This window comes from Balaenoptera acutorostrata, chromosome 16 (assembly GCF_949987535.1).
Source record: "Balaenoptera acutorostrata chromosome 16, mBalAcu1.1, whole genome shotgun sequence".
Classification (NCBI taxonomy): domain Eukaryota; kingdom Metazoa; phylum Chordata; class Mammalia; order Artiodactyla; family Balaenopteridae; genus Balaenoptera; species Balaenoptera acutorostrata.
This window is the reverse complement of record NC_080079.1, coordinates 31,708,443-31,728,562: the sequence shown is the minus strand read 5'-3', so window position 1 is coordinate 31,728,562 and position 20,120 is coordinate 31,708,443. Positions and strand designations below refer to the sequence as shown.

Below are 20,120 nucleotides of genomic sequence, written 5' to 3'. Positions count from 1 at the left end.
GCCAATGTAGGCTGTCTAGGGTACACCTTCCTATAAAGGCACTTCCTGACTGGGAGATAAAGTCAAAGATTGAAGAAAAAATAATTAGCTGGAAGATATTATCAAACAACATCTGTTCAGCACACATTTATTAAGCTGCCCTTGGTGCTTTGCTGTGTTACATGGAGTCTGATAATAGTCTCCTAAGGAATTAGGCGGGAGAGAGAGAGAGAGAGAGATTGAGAAGTTGTATAAAGCTCCAGAAAACTGGGACACACCAACTGCATGGGCTTAGTAAAATCCCGACATCCAGAAATACAAAACAGCTCTTGAAAACACTGGGCTATCTAGGCAGAAATTGCCTTTAGCCTGTCCTCAATCTAGTATCATCCTTTTTCTGCCTTCCCCACTATCCTGATTAAACTCTAAGAGTTGTCCTAGATAATTTACGGAAATGGTTGAAAAGTGTTCTTGAACATAGAATTGGCTTCCTGTGGATTACTGTAAAATGTTTATTGAAGGTCTAGGAGAATGTAATATGTGGGGCTTGAGAAGCGACAATACTACTATCTTGCATTGACAGGGCCTTATGGTTTACAATGTAATTTCACATCTATGTCCTCATTTAGAGGGTAGGAGTTAGGAATTGTTTGTCATTCATCTTTCAGTGTATCTGAAATGTGAAATTATTGATCTCTATTCCTCCATGCCCCAAAGGGTTAGGAGGATTCCTGCATCACTGTTTGCAGAATTATAGAGTCCAGCCAATTGGCCAAGCTGAGAAACCATTTAAAACTGTAATTTTTCTAAGTATTGCTAAACCAAGACTTGTAATACAGTGTGTCTGAATTTTTTTCAGTGTTGTGGAGCTATGAGCCAGTGATTATTTAACAGGAATACTCAGGCCTAAAACCAAAGTGTATGTTGACTAACTGAAGTTAATAATGTGGCCAAAATTTTAATTTTTGAAGAAAAATTTCTTTTCAATGATATTTCTTCTCTATAAGATAAAAATTATTTGTGAATAATCACTTTAAAAGTATGAAAGTTGTTGTCACTAAAAATTGAGAATATAACAGAGCTGGCCTTATATTTTAATGAAGTAAATGCTCCTCATTTATTGAATAAAAAGCATATGGGCACTTAGAACCAGCTTTGGCCAGAGTGTCAATTCTCTGTACAACATGAGTAACATTGATGAATTTCATAATGTAAAAATAGTTCTTTGGAAAATAACCGTACTAATTTCTTCTTTCTTTTTGTCTGTCTAGTGAGAACTCAGCAGAGGCAATAGCAGTAGATTCTAACAATCAGTCGAAGTCCCCACTGGAGAAGTTTATGGTCAAACTGTGCACTCATCATCAGAAGCAGTTCATTCGTGTTCTGAACGATCTGTACACTGAATCTCAGCCAGGCACCGAGGACCTGCCACCTTCGGATTCTGGAACAATGGATGCCTCCACCTGCAATGCTGGCTGTGCCCAGCTTGGCACCAAACATAAGGAAAAGGATGCTATGTGTCTCAATATGAAGTCTTCTACTTCTGTAGAGTTGTTCGTAGACTCATCAGGCTCTCACAGCCCTCAACACTTGACAGAACAGGCCCTAAAGGAGCCTCCTCCCGAGACAAACTCTGTAGATGGAAGAGAGAATACTTTGACTGTTGTCCAAAAAGATTCCTCTGAACTTCCAACCACTAAACCTAATTCAATGGATAGTTCCACTCTGGGATACCTCACTGCATCTAATTCTTCCTCAGTAAACTTCCACCACATCTCTAAGAGCTTGGAGGGGCAAACCACTGGACAGGAGCAAGACACAGATGTGAAAATATGCAAGGATGGTAAAGACCACGTGCAGAGTTCAGCTTTAGTAGAAAATCTAATTGCAGTAAAAGTGGCAACTGAGAATAGTGAGGAGAGCAACAGCTGTATTGTTTCTCAAAGAAATTCATTCAAAGCTTTATCAGAAGAGGCTTGGGACTCAGGGTTTATGGGGAATTCACCTAGAACTGCTGACAAAGAGAATGCTTTACAGTGTAGCTCAAAAACACCTTTACGCCAGGACTTAGAGGCAAGTGAACAAGATTCAAGGCCAAAGCAAGAGAACCATCTTCACTCATTAGGAAGAAATAAAATGGGTTACCACTTACAGCCCAGTGATAAGAGCCAGTTTGATCATTCCAAAGACGGTTGGTTAGCCCCCAGCCCCATGCCACCTGTACACAAAGCATCTAATGGACATTCACGAACCAAGATGCTTTCAACCTCCATTAAGACAGCTCGGAAAAGTAAAAGGGCATCAGGGTTGAGGATAAACGATTATGATAACCAATGTGATGTCGTTTATATCAGCCAGCCAATAACAGAATGCCACTTTGAGAATCAACGATCGATATTATCTTCTCGGAAAACAGCCAGGAAGAGTACTCGAGGATACTTTTTCAATGGTGATTGTTGTGAGCTGCCAACTGTTCGCACACTGGCCAGGAATTTACACTCCCAAGAAAAAGCAAGCTGCTCAACACTGGCCTCCGAGGCAGTGGTCACTCCCAAGCAGACCCTTATCATTTCAGCACCTCAGCCTACAATAGATGTGCAGCATCCCAGAGAAGACAACCCTGAAGAACCTAGTAAAGAAATAACCTCCCTCAAGGAAGGAGACAGAGATGCATCATCTGAAAAGGAATCTCAAGAGCCTGAGGTTTGCCCTGTGACAAATAACGCAAACCCAAGCAGCTCCTCTAGATCAAAGGAAACAGCAGCCTCCAGCCCAGTGTGGTCTCTCCCTGCTCACCTTCCTGAAGAGGATCTTCCAGAAGGCAGCTCCGCGGTCTCAGCTCCCACAGGAAGTGGGATATCTTCCCCTGAACGAGATCAACAGCCAGTTGAACTGCTAGATACAAAGGAGATGAGTGTACCCCAAGACTGTCCCCTGCTTCCCTCCACAGAGAGCCTTTCTGAGGGAGGCAGTGAAGATGTTGTTCCTAGGCCTTGTTCCCCTCCTGAAACAGTAAGTAGAGAGGAAAGTCCTCTGTGCTCAGAAAATCAAAGTCCCCCAGTGGGCTTGGAGCCTCCCACAAGCCTGGGAAAGGCTGAGGAAGACCAAAGCATCGGTACTGAGGCTGAGACCGAAGACACTCAGGAGTTAGATACTGACCCACTCTTGAAGGAAAGCAGCACTTTGACTAATGAAAACCCCAGTGAAATTGAGGAAAGGGAGGCACCAGGTGGTACAGGAAAATTCGAGGGAGAGGATGGTGATGTAAAACATCCTCCAGAAAAAGATATGTGTGGTCAAAACATTGACTCACCTGAAGAGAATCTGGACAAGAAGAAAAAAGGTAAAAAATTCCCCGAGGCCTCTGATAGGTGCCTAAGAAGTCAACTTTCAGATTCTTCCTCTGCCGATAGGTGCCTAAGAAATCAAAGTTCAGATTCTTCCTCTGCTTGTGCTGAGATCAAGGTTTCTAAAAATCCTGGTGCAAAACGTTCTAAAAAAGAAGGGTATCCTGGTGGGACAGCACCTGAGAGCTTCCTGACTGAAGGTTTCCATACAAAAGCTCTGGAGGACACTGAAAACCCAAATGTCAAAGAAAACCCCTCTGAGAAAGATGCTGAGCAGGAGGGCGAAGGAGGTGGGATGATCACCAGGCAGACTTTTAAAAACATGCTAGCAAAAGAAGTCAAGGGGGAAGAAGAAGGTATTTTCCCCAGCAGTGATCCCTTAGCCACAGTTGGCCAGCCCCTGCCTGGAGAGAAACTGGAAATCTATGTTCAGTCTAAATTAGGTGAGAACAGTACTCAAGACCCCTCTGAAAGCATTCCTTGTACGTTCCCAGAACAATCAAAAGAGAAGCCGGGACCTATTCCTGCACAAGAGACGGAAGAGGTTGTAAATAATATAGATAGTGCAGACAGCCCGCATAAAGATGATGATAGTGACGTGCTATCTAGCACAGTTGGATTGTCAAGTAGTAGAAGTGATGACGCTGCTGGGCCCCCAAAATGGGTCCCAAGGCTTACAAGACTGACCTCCTCAACCTACAACCTAAGACATGCTCATGCTCTGGACTCCTTGGATACTATGAAAGTGACTTCCGAAAAGGAAGCAGCACAAGGAAACACAATCCCAAAGGAAAATGAAACTTCAGAGAGTGGAGATCCCGTAGACGAGGATGAGGTGGACACAATGGTAGACGACCAGCCAAAGTTTGTAGAATGGTGTGCTGAGGAGGAGAACCAAGAGCTCATCGCCAACTTCAATGCCCAGTACATGAAAGTTCAGAAGGGCTGGATCCAGCTGGAGAAAGAAGCCCAGCCAACACCAAGAGCAAGGAACAAGTCAGATAAGCTGAAGGAAATTTGGAAAAGCAAGAAAAGGTCACGGAAATGTCGGGGTTCACTGGAGGTTCAAAAGTTTTCTCCTGTTCAGATGCTGTTTATGACAAACTTTAAATTATCTAATGTTTGCAAGTGGTTCTTAGAGACAACTGAAACCCGGTCTCTGGTAATTGTGAAGAAGCTCAATACTCGTCTTCCAGGAGACATCCCACCTGTCAAGCATCCTCTTCAGAAGTACTCTCCTTCCAGCCTGTACCCCAGTTCACTACAGGCTGAACGCTTGAAAAAACACTTGAAGAAATTTCCCGGAGCTACTCCTGCTAGGAACAATTGGAAAACACAGAAGCTCTGGGCTAAATTTCGAGAGGATCCTGACCAAGTGGCGCCGGAGGATGACAGTGACGTTAGCCTCAGCCCCAACCCTGAAGACAGCATAGAGGAGGTCAAGGACGGTAGAAATAGCCATCCTCCCACAAACTCACCCACCCCTGCCAGTACCCGGATCCTTAGAAAATATTCCAACATTCGAGGAAAGCTCAGAGCCCAGCAGCGTTTGATCAAGAACGAGAAAGCGGAAAGCCCATTTGGTCCGGCTGTGGAAAGTAAACAGAGTTGTAAGAGTGTATGCATCAACCCTCTGATGTCCCCCAAGCTTGCCCTGCAAGTAGGTGCAGATGGGTTTCCTGTTAAGCCCAAGAGTACCGATGGAATGAAGGGAAGGAAAGGGAAGCAGATGTCTGAAATCTCGCCGAAAGCAGAAGTTCAGAATAAACGCAAGAGGACAGAAGGCGGCAGCACTCAGGACAGGAAGGACAAGGGAGCTGCGATGAAGGCCAGCAAAGAAAAGCACGTTGATGGATCCACCAGAGCCCCCGCTGCCAAGAAGCCAGCTGCAAGGGACAGAATCAGCCAACTGCCCAAAAAGACGACTTTGAAAGAGAGGAAAGTGAAGATCCCTAAAAAGTCACCTGGGAAGAGCTGCCCTCCCTCCAGGAAAGAAAAAGAGAATACAAACAAAAGGCCTACCCAGCCCTCCCCCTCGGAGATGGTGACAAAACCTGCAAAGCAAAAAGGGGCAGGTGAGTCCTCTTCAAGGCCACAGAAAGCCACAAATAGGAAGCAGAGCAGTGGAAAGACTCGGGCCAGACCCTCGACGAAAACCCCAGAGAACAGTGCAGCCCAGAGAAAGCGAAAGCTGAAGGCAAAGCTGGACTCTTCCCACAGCAAACGGAGGCGGATGGATACAAAGTGATTGGAAGGGCAGTATTCAAGTGTTAAAACTGTTCTATAGAAGTAACCCTTTATTTTGCATTAACTAAATCTGCTTTTATAAGCTTATCAAGCCTTTCAAATCTGCAGTTAATGGAGAACACCACAATTTAAGATGTCAGAAATTGCGTCTCAGATGGAGAAGGGAACTTGCAGAGTCTTTCTCTGAGGCTGAGTAAGGGAAGTTATATATTATATTCTGGTTGTTCCTTGGGTTTTAAACTTGGAACCAAGCAGTTTTAGTTTTTAAAAGTACAGTGCCTTATTTATCCTTTTTGTTTTTAAATTTACAAAAGCTAAAAAGCTGATCTATGTGATTAAAGGCTTGTATTTTATACTTGATGCACAAGCACTTGTACTGTAGCCGAGAAGACCACCATCATGCACATCAAAGTAGCTTTTCAGCAGCCACCCTGCAGTATCTGTACGTGAACAGATGCTCCTCTTTGCAAACCCCAGCAGTGAACTTCCCTCTGTCTTGTTTGTTTAAATGGTATTTGCAAGCTAAACCAAATCATTTTTATGGTATGTGGAGAATGCAGAGGGAATTTATAATTATTATAAAAGATTAATATTTCTGTTACCCCATTTTAAAAATTCATATTCATTGTTGGTCACTCATCTCTGATCTTTTGTCATTTGAAGAAATGTATTCTAAATTATGTGCCCATGGGACAAGAGGTGTGTCACAAGGTGTTAATATTGATTTACGGGCTCTAAAAGTTATTCACATCCCCCAAATTATTTGCATTACTGATTCTTATCATCCTTTTCATTTTTGGCCTTGCAGGATTGCTAGCACACTAATGAGGTTTTCATCCTACTTTGGGGGAAAAAAAAACAAAACTAGGATCTTTTTTCCATCTTGTAGCCGTAATTTGACAATTAGGATAAGAGTGACTGTTCTGATTTTTTCCTTGCCCTGAGTACTTCCATAGTCAAAGAAAGCCAAAATGTTATTTTCAGTAATAGAAAAGTTTAAGACGTGTGTGTGTATGTTTGGGTGCATTTGCATGTGGATATAAGCCACAAATGTCTCCCAATCCCAGTTTTACAGTAAAATTCTTTCTTCTCCATGCAGTGTGATAGGGTGTTCATGAGCTGAGTCATTAGCATATGCCAGATGACTTAAATGTAGCCCAGGGTCTGTATGAGTATCCCCCAAATCACTATGGCAGCAGACTCAGAGAGGTGTAAACAACACAGAATTGTATAAAGGTCAGAGCAACCTTGCAGTTGGAGAAAGTAGCACCAACATCTCATGGTGTGCCCATACACACCCCTGTACCAGGAGCTAATGTTCAGCTGGTATTCCAATGTGAAATGTACATGGTTAGAGTAGTAGGTGCCCTTTCTGATCGGTTAGCACCATACTAGCAGTTAATACTTGTAGTATCACAGTGGCCTCTGTCATGTCAGGCTCTGTTTCATGGCTCAAAAGTGCGAGCTGCAATATTTGTAATTGATGTTGTTTGAGGTCTAAGATGGGTACATTGGCTTTACCTTGGTGCCTATAACATTGCTCCATTATAACATAGTGTGTACTCGACATCTCCATTGGGCCACTCTACCAGTAAGACTTGGTTGCTAAAGCCTCAGCCAGCTTCTCTAACATGCTCTCTCCCCAGAATAGGCTTGTATGGATAGCTGCTACTCTCTCCTTTTTATTAAAAATGTTTCCATTCATATTGCTTCAGATCTGTTTGGATTAACCCAGAGGTACCTTTATTCATGCATTAGTTCATTCAAATCATGATAAAACAGGTTTTCTACCCATTCTGTTAAAGTTTTGCTGTATATAATGAAAACTTCTGATTGGATAGGACTGGAGAAAAGCATTTGATTCATGGGAAACTGAAAATTGTGTTGAATTTTATAGATAGTGAAGTTTACTATCTTCCATGAAGCCTTGATTTTTTTTCCTAGTGTCTCCTCTATCCCATGAGTCTTTTTTTTTTTTTTTTTCCTTTTTAGTATCTTTGACTTTGGCCATTCAGGAGCTACCTGTATTAATGAAACTGCTGAGTGTGTATGTTGGCAACCTTTCTCAGCATTAAGTTGCACAGAAGCATTAACCTGTTTTAAGTAGGTTCATTTAATCTATAAAAGTGGTTTTAAAGTTTTTAAAAAGTCTTTTCATATAGTCGTCACTGGATATTGTTTTTGCGGTGACTTAAACGGTGGCGGTTTGCCCGTGTCAGGTGTGCTGATCCCTGTACATATGTTCAAGGTGCCCCCTTAGCTGCATATAGACCACTTTGGAAGGGTGCTTGCATTAGGTTAGGGATGTGAGGCTGTAAGTGGGTGGTACTTTTCCAGTTGCCGGTTGATAATTCATTCCATTACTTTTCTAAGTTCTTTTTCATTTTTAAAAGCTTACTTCAAGATAATAGCCTTCTCTCCCATTCTAGGCGGCATTTGAGATAAGGTATCAATGTTTATGTATTCATTTTATACACCTTACAATGCAATGGATCATCTTTAAAATCAACTTACACTTTATAGTAGACCACATTTAAATAGACTGGGATTCTACACAATTAAGACACTTAAAAGTTTAGAATTATTTTTATATTTGTTGAATCTCATTTTTGCTGATTCAGTTAACTTTACTAATAGAAGAAAGAAAAAAAAGCAAACTTGAGGGCCGACTCTGGAAGCCCTTTTACACTTACAACAGATGCTGGCAAACCTGTCTCCCAGACACCTCCAAGCCTTGGTTTCATCTCAAGTCTCCCCTTGTTTTCCCTCTCTTGCAAAGACCTCCTTCCTATAGCCGTTGTCACAGTGTGGCTTGCCACTCGATGCAAAGGCAGTCTGTCCCACCTTCTGGATTCCAAATGTGAAAGGAATTCTCCTCCTGGGCCTGTACTCAGTGAAGTGACTGTTGGAGCTGATGTTGATGACCAGAGAACATTGGTATTTCCTCTGAGCTTCTGGAAGAGCTGGAAGACACCTGGGAAGCAATCACTGAAGCTCTACCATAGCTCCCCAGAGGTGGGCCCTCTTCAGGAGACCCATTTCTATCTCCCATTTTCTATCCCCTGAGGCTCCCTGGGTTTGGGAGGACAGCATGGAGACTGTACCCTCAGTTGGGGTCCAGGGCCTCACCCCTAGCACTTCCTCAGACGTGTAGCAATCTTGCAGCGCAGCAGGAAGGCCATGAACCTTTGTTCTGCTTTTGAGGCTTCTTATATACAAATGTTATTAATGTCTGTTAACCTGCAGTTGCTAGTCCCTTGGCTCCCTTAGGTAGGCCAATTCTGCTGTGTCTGTACTTCATTAAAGACTTCTACACAAGCCTTATTTAAAAAACAAACTTAGGCTGTGGGTTTCATACCTCATTGTTCCTGCGTAGTATAGATAGGTGTTAGTCATCCTTTCACAAAGGTGGTGCTTTTAATAGGATCCTCTATGCATCACATACTGTGCAGGTGAATTTCTCACTGTTCAGACAGGTCATCAGTAAAACATCACTTCAAGATGGTCATTTTGAATTGAAGGTTGGACTCTTTTCTCCCTTGTGATGAATTCTGTAGTGATGACTGAAGCTGTCACCATTATTTGTGGGCAGTTTGCCTGTTGATCAATGGACCTAAGAGCCAAGTAGGAAAGGGCAACATGCTATGTGAGGCAAGCTGGAGATGCTGTAGTGTCACCCTCAGTGAGTCTGGCGTCTTGTCACTGCCCCCGGGACTGGGCTAGAGTTTCCCAAGGTGCTGGCCCAAGTTGCCACACCCACTTCTTTTGGTTTTAGGTCAGCCCATGTAGGGTCTCATTTGGCCGACAGATGATCTTTCACAGGTCTGCAAACTGTGGGCTGGTCATTCTTCTGTAAATAAAAGTTTTTTGGAACATAGCCACTCCCATTTGTTTATGTATTGTCTCTGGCTGCTTTCCAGCAGAGTTGGGCATCTGCAACAGAGACCACATGACCCACAAAAGCCTAAAATATTTACTACCTGGACCTTTAAGGAAAAGTTTGCTGACCCATGCTTGAGAAAAGAATCTTTTTTTCAGGAAAAAAAGCTTCCCTGGTTTATCTTCTCCTTTCTTCTGCCTCTTCTCCTGTCTTCTTCTTTTCTTCTCCTTCCTCCTTATCTTACCTCAATTTTGTTCTTTTTACATGTCTTTATTTTTTCTTGCTACAAAAAAGACACATTATATTGCCACAGCACATCAGATACCATCTCCTGAAACTTGAGCTACCTTAGCGTCACATCCTGTTAGAATCACCCATCACAGTGGCCAAATCGAGGCCACCTTAACCTCTAGAGTCAGAATCCATGAGCAACTAGGAATTCAGAGTTCTAACATGATGTGGCCTGGGCCTCTCCTTTCATTCAGTTTTTATCATACACCTGACTCTGGCTTCACTTCTTGTTTATTACTAAAGTAAGCCAAATTTTGTTTCTTTCAAAATTAGTTGAGACAACTTTAGGTGGATGTTCAGTTTTCTGAACCTTACATTTAGATATGGAAAAACCTTTTCACAGAGAGGAAACAAAGTCTAATCATAAACCCAAGGCATTGTTTATTATGTAATATTTTTGGCCAGCTTCTAGGAAAATAAAAAATGTATTGGCACTGATACTTTTTTCAGTCACCTACTCTTCTTTCAAAATAATTTTATTAAAGGCACGCCAATAACTGAAAGATAGAGGCTTGAAGTGCTTTAGAAAGACTAATAGAAAATTGGAGCCTATTATAACCTGAGTGTGACTGAGAAGTTATGGATGATTAGATTAAATCCTGTCAACTGCCAAGGTTTTGTCTTCCCCTCCCCCAAAACTCAAGGATCTGTTTCTCAGTCGCTCTAAAACAGTGACTGTTCCGTTTGTTTTGAAACAGATAATTATCATTTTGAATTCTTAACTATGAATTTTTATCTTCTTATGGCTCGGTATCCACTGAAATATTGGAAAATTTTCTGAGTGTGAAATCATGTCTATGTAAGGCATCAGCAAAGCAATCCTCACATCCCAGCAGTAAATACTCTACCCCAGGCTTGCTCCCAAGTCCTTTTCAGGGAGAAAGAGAAAATAAAAAGATGATTGTATTTAATACAAGCAGAATTATGGGAAGCCTTTTGAGACAGCCTTCGATATAGTTCATCCCTTGAAATGTCAGAACAAACTGCTGTATTCTACAGTGGACAGATTGGAAGACATCTTCCAATGTTCCAGGGAACCACCTGAGTCACTTTGCAGGCGTCCTTGCTCATGCTTCTGCCCTTGGAATTGAGCCACAGCTGGCCAGTTCCTTGCATTACCTTCCTTTTGATCATTTTCCCAGAGCCTTGGTGGTTTATGTTAGTGCTCAGAGGGGCAGGTGTGCGGTCATGCTCGCCAGTGAGCAAAGTGACACAGAGGCTTTCTCACCTGCCTGGGACCATTCCATTTAACATGAGGTGCTCAGTAGGCAAGCCACATGGAAGTAGATTGCTTATTAAAAAAAGAACCACTTGCCCATGGTTTTATAATATACCAGAGATTGGAGGAATGCATTGTACCTTGTTTTTTTAAGGGTTATGTTAAAAAAAAAAAAAAGAGTAAAGAGACCCCATGTGGCCCACACAGCCTAAAATATAAGCTATTTACTACCTGACCCTTTAAAGAAAAGGTTTACTGGCCCTTGCAATATGTCATTCAAGATCAAATTGTGTGGCCAGTTAGGCACAAACTTATTTCTTTATGTAGTCCAGCATTGCAACATTTCTTTCCTTTTAGATTTCACGGTTTCTGCCTGTTCGATCTTAGCACACAGCTGCTGTTCCACATTATTCCTGACTAATGCTCGTGTATTAAAGAAAAAAATATATCTCCCTTTGTGGATTGAGTATTTGTTGAATCTTGGACATTCAATGTGATCTACTAGGATAACTAGTTAAAGCTACAAGTACAAAGTCTTTTAAACTAAAAGTACTACAGTTGTCTTCATGTTTATGAGTCAGGGTGAACTTGACTCTCATGGAGAGATATTCCCCTACAGCAGTGCTCAACACAAACGGATTTCCTCATGAACTTAAAGCCTAGAATAGTGCCTCTCCTGGCAGGCAGAGAGCATGTTAGTTTCACCCCCCAGAAACTATACAGTATATTCATGTACAGTATATTTGCAAGTTTATCACTCCCCAAGCTTCGGTCATAACTTGTGAATATAAATGGCTGGTCTTTTTACCTGTCTGAACCTCTAATCCAGATCACCCATCCTCAGCTCTCTTAAAAATACCAGCATGTCGATGGCACCTTGTCAGCCCACCAGCAGCTTTAGACCGAAGTTCAGAGCTCTCTGGCCTGGCCAGTGAAGCCCGCTCCTGGTCAGGCCTAACTCACCTCATTTTGAGGACCCACCTTTGGCACCTTGCCTCTTCCCTCTTCTGCTTATGCCCCAAGCCCCCTTCCAGGAGGCTTCTTCTCTGGGAAGTCTCCTACTTCTCAAGTGCTTCACTGAACATATATATGTTGTATTAGAAGCATTTCTTTTCATAACTATTTTTCTTCTCGTAGTTAGCCATTGGGTCCAAATGCTAGTCACCTTACCAACTTCCTCACTCAAATCGTTTTCTATAATCTACACTTCATGTCGTCTTGTAGCTAAATCTGTAGAATTTGGGAGCTAGTTTGTGGAAGAGATGCTATACAAACAAGATTTTCATAATTTTGTATATTTATACCACAGGTAGGGATTAGTTTTAGAGCCACTATAGCTTAAGGTTATAAGTTTCACCAGTGATTTCTGCATTCTTAATAGTTCTAGGAGACTATGTGACTATGATTTCAAATACATATATATAATACATATTTATACACACCACTGTGAAATTTATTTCACTGTGTAAATAGTGGTATTTTCCTGTTCAAATGCTTCTATAGAAAGTATTTATTTTAACAAACAAAAAAAATTAATGTCAAAAGGGCTTTCCAAAAAAGTGTTCTTTCTAGAGAACCCATCCTCCCCAGCTACGATGCTCGGCCACTGAACCCCCAAACAACATAGTGAAGGCAGAAGGGTGAGCCTTGAAGCCCTCACTGTATTGAGGCAGATGCAACTGGATTGGGAACCTGAGCACAATCCCCACTGTCACCCCATCCCAGAACAAAGGGGGTCTCCCACAGTCGGTGTGGCTGCACCAGGCATGGCATCGGGGCTTGCCTCCAGCAGCCCACTTTTTGCATATACAGTTGGTACATTCAGCTGTAGATTTCAACATCCTGTGCAGGGAGATGAGCCTTAGTTGTAACCCCAAGGAAATACAAACCTATACCTGTGGGATATGGAGAAACCACTGGTTGCCTAAAGAAAGCATTAAGATGTATTTTAGTCTTTCTCACCTTCGTGAAAGACCTGTTCCCACTCTCGTTAACCACGGGAGATAAGCACGTTTCCTTCCGCACCTTGACTGAGTACTGAGCGCCTCAGCTCGCTGCCTCCTCCCTCTCTCAGCGTCTGTGCAGATGTGGGCCAGCCCACCTATACTGATGGTACACAGTGAGGCCATCTGCTCTAAGATGTGTGCAGCTTTACTTCTCAGGAGTCCTGGTCTGCAATTCAGCACCCATAAATGTAATGGAACTGATGCTTTCCCATCATGTTCCTCTTCCCTGTGCCCCATTCCTGGGCACCCCTGTCTGAGTCACGATTCTCATTCTGCCCGGCTGGCTGGACTGAGAACTGCAGCTCCAGGACTGCGGTGAGCTTGGGACGACACACAGGGATTTGTGTCATCCATTTGAACCATAATTAGCATATTTACTTATGGCCTCCCTTTGTCTTTTCTAAACAAGTGAGGAAGACACTTGAACAGTAATGCTGGAGAATGTTTTTTTTCAGATGCTATTTGTAAGCAAATCTGATTTTAAGAGGAAATGTGAAAGGGTAACTAGGTGCCAGGGAATTTAGCACTGAACTAGACAGTCAAAACTTTTTTAACCTTTGCAGGAAGAAATAAACTTTGCTCTCATCTAAATGTTCACGAGAAATAATGTTGTAAATAGTTTTTAAAAAATATTTATTACATGTGCTGTGTACAGATTCATGTTCTGAGTGATGTTGGTTTGCATTGTAGTATTGTAGAAGAATATATTTTGAGCAGTGGACTTCCTTTCATAACACAGTTCACACATGGAGAAAGAACAAAAACCAGCAGGTTGAGAGCTGTTTGGGGCATTTGATCTGTAATGTTACACCAAATCCAAGTTTTAGTCGTTCCCTCTTCTCATCTGGTTATGTTATATATTATATATCTATACACACACACATATGTATGATAAACTGGTCAGTGGTCAGCCCCCAGACCTGCAGAGCAGATTTCCAGGTTTTCTTTCTGATGTGTTGCCTGTAAGCAATAAGATTCTAGGTAATAGCATTTATTCCGGGCTCTGCGTTAGCCCTTGTCTCAGAGGATAGGGTGGGGGTAGAACAGCTCTTGCTAAGACCTCTTGCCTTTGCTGGAGAGGCTGCTGTACTTGAATTTTTGCTTCTGTTTGTCTGCACGCTCCTTCACATCATACAACACTAGCAATGGATGAGAAATCTGCCAGCACCAGACACATCAAAAATTGGGCATAGAGACTGAAAAATTACCAATTTTCCATGAATTTGTAGGGTTTACAGAATCTAGCTGAGGCAAAACTCATTTGGCTATAGCATAAGTGTAAGAACCTTTCACATTAAAAATGTAAATGGCCCATAAAAAGTCCTTTGACTGTATCTGAGCTACATTTAAGAGCTAGCCCATTTCCTGTACTCCTCCTCTGTGCCTGAGTTTGAAATATCTGAAGCCCCCTCCGTGTCTGGGGTTAAATCATTTAGGTTCGTGCAAAGAGGGCAGTTGCCTCTCCAAGCGTCCCAGCGTGTTCAGTCCAACAGATTTCTAAGCTGTTTAGCAGCCTCTCCTTGTGACCGTCCTGAACTTTATGAAAAATACCCCACACCCAGATAACCATTAATAGAATAATGTAGTTTTTTAGGCTTTTGGAATATGTCTTCTCTTTTGTATTTATGATGGTGTTTGGAATTTTTCACTAGTGTTTTTTTAGATTGAAGTGGGTGCATTAGGATAAAACTTTCCGTTGCTGAGCCTGAAGCAAGCAAGAGGAAAGAAGCGGACCTATGTTGTGTCTTTGGGAAGGTGACTACTTCTTGTGGTGGGGGGAGGGCGGGGGGGGGGGGCGTTATAGATTACGTGGGGTAAAATAGAATTCCTCCCTGAGGCTCCCGGAGTCTTATGGCCTTGTAATAAATAATCCCTTTATTAGCCTCACTTAATCTCAATAGAAGCCTGCTGTTTACCCTCAGGGAACAAGTAGTTTTCAAAATTGAGCTCCTCCCAGGTCATTGGCCAGTGCCTGTGTGCAGGCATTGGTCATCTTTGTGAACTCATGGCATTATTTTCCCGTATGTATTATGATATTAAGAAATTCAACCCCAACCTGTATGAAAAGCACAGCCCAGGGTCCTACTTTTAGGCTAGAGTTAACGCCTTTGAGAGGCCAGGGGGTCATAGGAGGCCCATGCAATTTAACTGAAGCTCAGGTGCCGTGTTGGGTTTTTATTGGTTTTAGGCCACAGCCTTCAGAATGAATTTAGGGCAGGGCTGCTGATCCGGCTGTGGATCCAGGGAGCTCTAAGATGAATCTCTACCGTTCCTTTAAAGGTCTTTCTGGTTCTTCCCAGTGTTGTCATTGCCGAGGTCATTCTCGTAGTTGTTCAGATGTGCTCCTTTTTGCTGTCTTGTGAGTCTTAGCCAGAGATCCAGATGCCCAAGGACAGAGTCTCCAGAGGGCCTAGCTCCTTCCTGGTACCAAGTGTGTGATCCTGACCTGTGTGAAGGCGGTCTTGTCAAAAGTAGTGAAATGAGAATTTCTGCAAACGGTAATCCGGATGATCAGCATGTATCCCTTGGGCCTGGACTTCCACTATGTTAGTGAGTGTAGGAAAATACTGTGTCTTTTATGGAAGAAAATTCAATGTATGCTGTGAATTTGTTGGTTTGAAACATTGAAAATTTTTCATTAGACAATGTTTACATACCTCACCTGAAGAACCTTTGAGAGTGTATATATGAAATTTAAAATATATTAAGTTGCTTTAAAACAATATGTATAGCTATAAAAGTTGGAGTTATTTTAACTTTGAATATGTACCAAGTCTCTTAATTATTGAAATCTTGTGGACTTTTTGTGCTTCTGTGTTTTACTTTCCTATTAGACCTTGTAGGAAACTGTGTTCTTGTTATTGGTAAAGGGGCCCTCACTGAAATCCAAGCTTGGAAGGATTTCCTTTGTTGTTTCAGATTTTCTAGTTTGGTTTTGAGGGATGGGTTACGGAGCTAGAGGATGTGTGGGCGGGATTTCTCTAACGTTGACATCTATTCCATGAGCTTTTCCTAGGCGCTTATTTTATTGCAGCGTATTAAAGTTCTTTGATATTAAAGTGTGTTTGTGTAGTTACTGGAGAGGGTACGGAACGCATTGAAGCCCAGCGTTCAACTTGTAGCCTACGGCAAAGTTGGTAAGTTGCCAGAAGGAACCAAAAAGCAATACTGCTTACTACTTTTGCCTCGGCCACTGATGTTGGGACTTAAAGGAACATCGTTTGTTAGATCTGTGGCCATTTTGTGAGTTATGCCTAACTTCAGGGAATAGAAAACACAATGGAAACAAAAAAAAAAAAAAAAAAAAAAAAAAAAAAAGAAAACACAATGGATGATCCTTGGGAATTCCCATGGCAGAACCGGGAAGGTGCCAGTGCTTCATCCTGAGGTGCAAGGAGCAATTGAATCTGCGCTTCTGACCTCAGGTATGCCACTGCTAGGTTAGGGGGGATGTGCACAGCACCCCAGCTCTCTGGAGCCCATGTTGGGGTATGGCAGAAAGTTGGCAGGAAATCCTTCCATTTACTCGCCTCATGACCCGTTTCATTATGTTCTTTCAACTCTCCTGGAGATGAGTCTATTTAGGGATCCAGTGAGCCAGTGATTCCTGTGGAATCAGCCACAATTTCATTAACAAGTTCATCTGACAGTGGCCATTGACACGCAGAACTCCACCCGATGGAAATAACCCTGCAGCTGGCAGTCAGGCCGCCCTTCTTAATTTGAATTTGGAGAACTATCTTGTTCCAGATGAGGACTTTTCGTTGTTGAAATAGACCTCTTTTCCTCCAGTATTCATCCTGTGGTAGAATAACTGGAGTCTGACATGAGAGATGCAGACTGGCTTGGGGTGAGGGAACATCTCTAAAATGAACTCTGAGGGCTCAGGACATAGGGGTGATAGAGATGCATTATCACCAATATGGGGAAGTGTGGCAACTCTAGTTGGAAGCCTGGGCATCCCTTCGACTCCCTCCACCCCCAAGCCAAGGCCTGCTGTGCCCATTCCCTTGGCTAGATATTTCCTTGTAACTGAAATGTGCCACTTACTTTACTCTAACTCAGGTTGCAGACTGGTGGCTGACAGTTGTGTTTTATGTAGCCAGTGTTTAAAAAACAGTATTTTAAAACTGAGTGTTTACATAAAAATTGATTTCTAGCTTTTAAAAAAAGATAACGAAGATCTGACAAAATTAGTGCGTGGTAAGAGTCAGCTGAAGCTGGGTGGATTGGAAAGCTCACCCTTCAGGTCATCACAATCTGCCTCACTTACCATTTGTCCCTTGCTCTTCACAGTAGGGAACCAGGTCTCTGTCCCTGATGCTTTATCAGAAGTGGCAGTACAGATGATGGGCTGAAGGGCATGTGGCCACTTGACTCATTTAGGTAAGTAACCTACTGGCCTCTCCAGACTCTTGAGCTTACAACCCTATTTTAACCTGTTTTCTGTCCTGTACCTGGTTCATTACATTTCCTCCCAAATCCCTCATTGCTTTGAAGGCACTGCAGTTACCATCACTGCCCATTTTCAAGGTGACCGTGTGCTGTTAAGGTGTGGCATATGTGACCGTCACCATGAGCGGGAAATCAGTTTATGGTCCTGCATCAGAGGAGGGCCAGTGGGGTCCCCTTGGTGTCAGGGGGCTTTCCCAGCCTCACTGCCAGGGCCTGGCCTCACCAAGACACTGAGGTCACACGTCCTACAAAGCTCAATTTGAGTGCAGTTCTGTGGTCTGAAGTCATAGTAGAACCACTGTAGAAGTATGTTTGTCTCCTTTCTCCACTGATCCCTAAGAACCACTGTTCTGGTGCCTGACAGGTCAACCTTACAGGACAGTTGGAGAAGCCACACTGCTCTAATCTGTTGCCCTGATGCTCTAAAACCTTCAGAGCCATGTTAAATCTGGGCATGGCTCTGTACACAAACTTACAAAACGTGAGTGTGACTCTTGAAGAGAAGTGAGGATGGACAGCCTCCCCAGATCCGTGTGTGCTGTGCCGTGTCAGGCTCTGTTCTCACACTGACATCCCCAGGGAGCTATGACTAAGCCACCCCCCAGACCTCCCCTTCCTTCTTCAGGAGGAACAGGCCTCCTTGGCCACTTCAGGAAGGCTAGAGAGTTCCAAGGGCAGATACCCTACATGTGCTGTGTCTGGGCTCCACACCTGGATTGTGGCTGGTGTATGGGCAGCCCAGAAACTCTCGCCCATGCGAGGGTGTGTGTCAGCAGCCCTGGGCTCATCCTTGATGCAGAAAAAGAGCTCAACAAAGGCAGAACCTGAGTGGATCAATTTCATGTTCACAGGAAGACAACAGACAATATCCAACATGTTCTAAAATAACACGTCTCAGGACAGGGCAGGTGTGGTTCCCCCAGGGGCTCATTCTAAACCAGTCTCTTTAAAAGAGTGATCCAAACAAGACTACAGAACCCCCCCCCCAACCCCAAACCAAACCAAATGTCACAACTACATAGCATCTGAAAAGCGAAGCGAGACACTGGATTTGACTTTAACATATAAAAATACTATAACAAAATGAAATACAAATATATATTAGAATCTGTTAAGTATTCTGTGTAAAGAGATACTTTCCTGGTTAGGCTAAGAGCAGGCAAAGAAGAGACAAAGTACAGCCTTTTCCATTTCCTGACACCTGCACAGGGAGCCAAGGCCACTGTCGCCTGCAGTGCGGCCAAAGCAGCAGCAACTTTGGGACTTGCCCTGCTTACGTCTCTTCAGTGGAATCAGCCGAGGACGACATCAAAGTGAACTGGAGTCTTTACCAAAGGGTTGGCAAGGTTTGGAAATGATTTCTCAGATGATTTCGTGGTAGCCTTCTTCTGGGACTCGGCAGGCCCAAACGTGAACAGGCAAGGTGTGTGGTGATCCAGTTCCTTAGCAACTTTCGGGTTGGTGGTTCAGTTGAGGAAAACTTGATCCTGGGGCGCATGGGTCTCTCGGCCCCTTGCTGCCCTCACCCTTGTGGTGCATCCCAATCTCCTGGCTCGACCAAGGGTGAGTATGGAGCTGGGCTGGGGCGCGGGGTGCTGTGGAGGGGTGCACAGGGGTGGCAGCAAGCTCGCAGGGTGCTCCCTGCAAACAAACACTCCATCCTCTGCCCTCCCAAACCCATGGCACTGGGAGTGCAGGACTCCTGGCAGCCAGTACCTGTCTGCAGGTGCCCTTTCCACTTCTGCAGAGCGAAGAGGTCCTGCCAGACATCGCCCCTCAAGCCCGGGGAACGGTTTCTGCAGGTCAGTGAGGAATGGTGGTAGCCAGGGGAAGGTATGTGTCTCAGGGTTGGCGGGTTCCAGAACCCTCTCTTCCGTGGAAGGGGCGGGCTAGCTACACTTGAGCTTTCCTTCCTACCCAGCCTGGTGCTGGCTGCTGTCCAGGCGCCCGCAGGGGCCCAGAAAGTCCAGGTAAGAGAAGGATGCTGTGCAGCCCTAGGAGAAGCCCCTCGAGGCCCAGGCTGCTGCCCATGAGTGTGAGGGGTGCTGTGGCCTTGCTCAGAGTTAGTTACAAGAAAATAGAGCCTGGCCCCTGGTGAGGGGCAGATCCAGCCTTCAGGACACCTCCCCAGGTGGACAGGGCAGGGTCCTCTTCCCATTACAGGGGGCCCAGGACTCAAACTCACTGGCCTGAGTCCCAGGGTAGTGGAACACGCCAGGCGCTCTCAGTCGTAGGATGCTCCAGGATAGTATCAAGGACTCCGCCTGCCGCCCCCAAGCACAAGGCCACCTCAACCCCATCACAACATACTCCCCTGACCCTGCCTTCTGTTTGCAGATGGAAGGAGCCAGGAAAGGGACATGCTCACCCTCCTTGCCCCCCAGGATCCCCCAGGGGCACACGCTCTTGGGGAGACACTGGGACAGGAGACCGTGACCTATCTTCCTTCCAGCCAGCTCGCTATTTAGGCACAAAGATCATCTTTCTGCGTGTTCATTCCCCATGGAAGAGAAGCATTTGTAGTCACACGGCCACACGTTCGATGACTTCAGACACTGAGTCCTTCCTTGCAAACACTTGGAGTGAGCAGCTCTGGCCTGGGCCGGCGTCTGTGGTTGGAGCCCTCACTCGCCTCAGATCCCTTCCCAGGCATCCTTCCCAAGCATCACAGGTCGCTCCTGTGATGTTCTGTGGTT

General features: G+C 44.1%; 1 protein-coding gene across 18 annotated transcripts in view; it reads left to right on the top strand.

Moving 5' to 3' along the window:
* LCOR (ligand dependent nuclear receptor corepressor) overlaps window positions 1-15,999 on the top strand; it is a 136,727-nt gene extending 120,728 nt beyond the window's left edge. For all 18 annotated transcript variants that reach the window (XM_057530437.1, XM_057530432.1, XM_057530440.1 and 15 more), the window contains one exon: window positions 1,251-15,999. In XM_057530437.1, the coding sequence (XP_057386420.1) occupies window positions 1,251-5,574 (4,324 nt within the window). In that variant the 3' untranslated portion in view covers window positions 5,575-15,999. The remainder of the gene's footprint in view (window positions 1-1,250) is intronic.
* The last annotated feature ends 4,121 nt before the right edge of the window (window positions 16,000-20,120 follow it).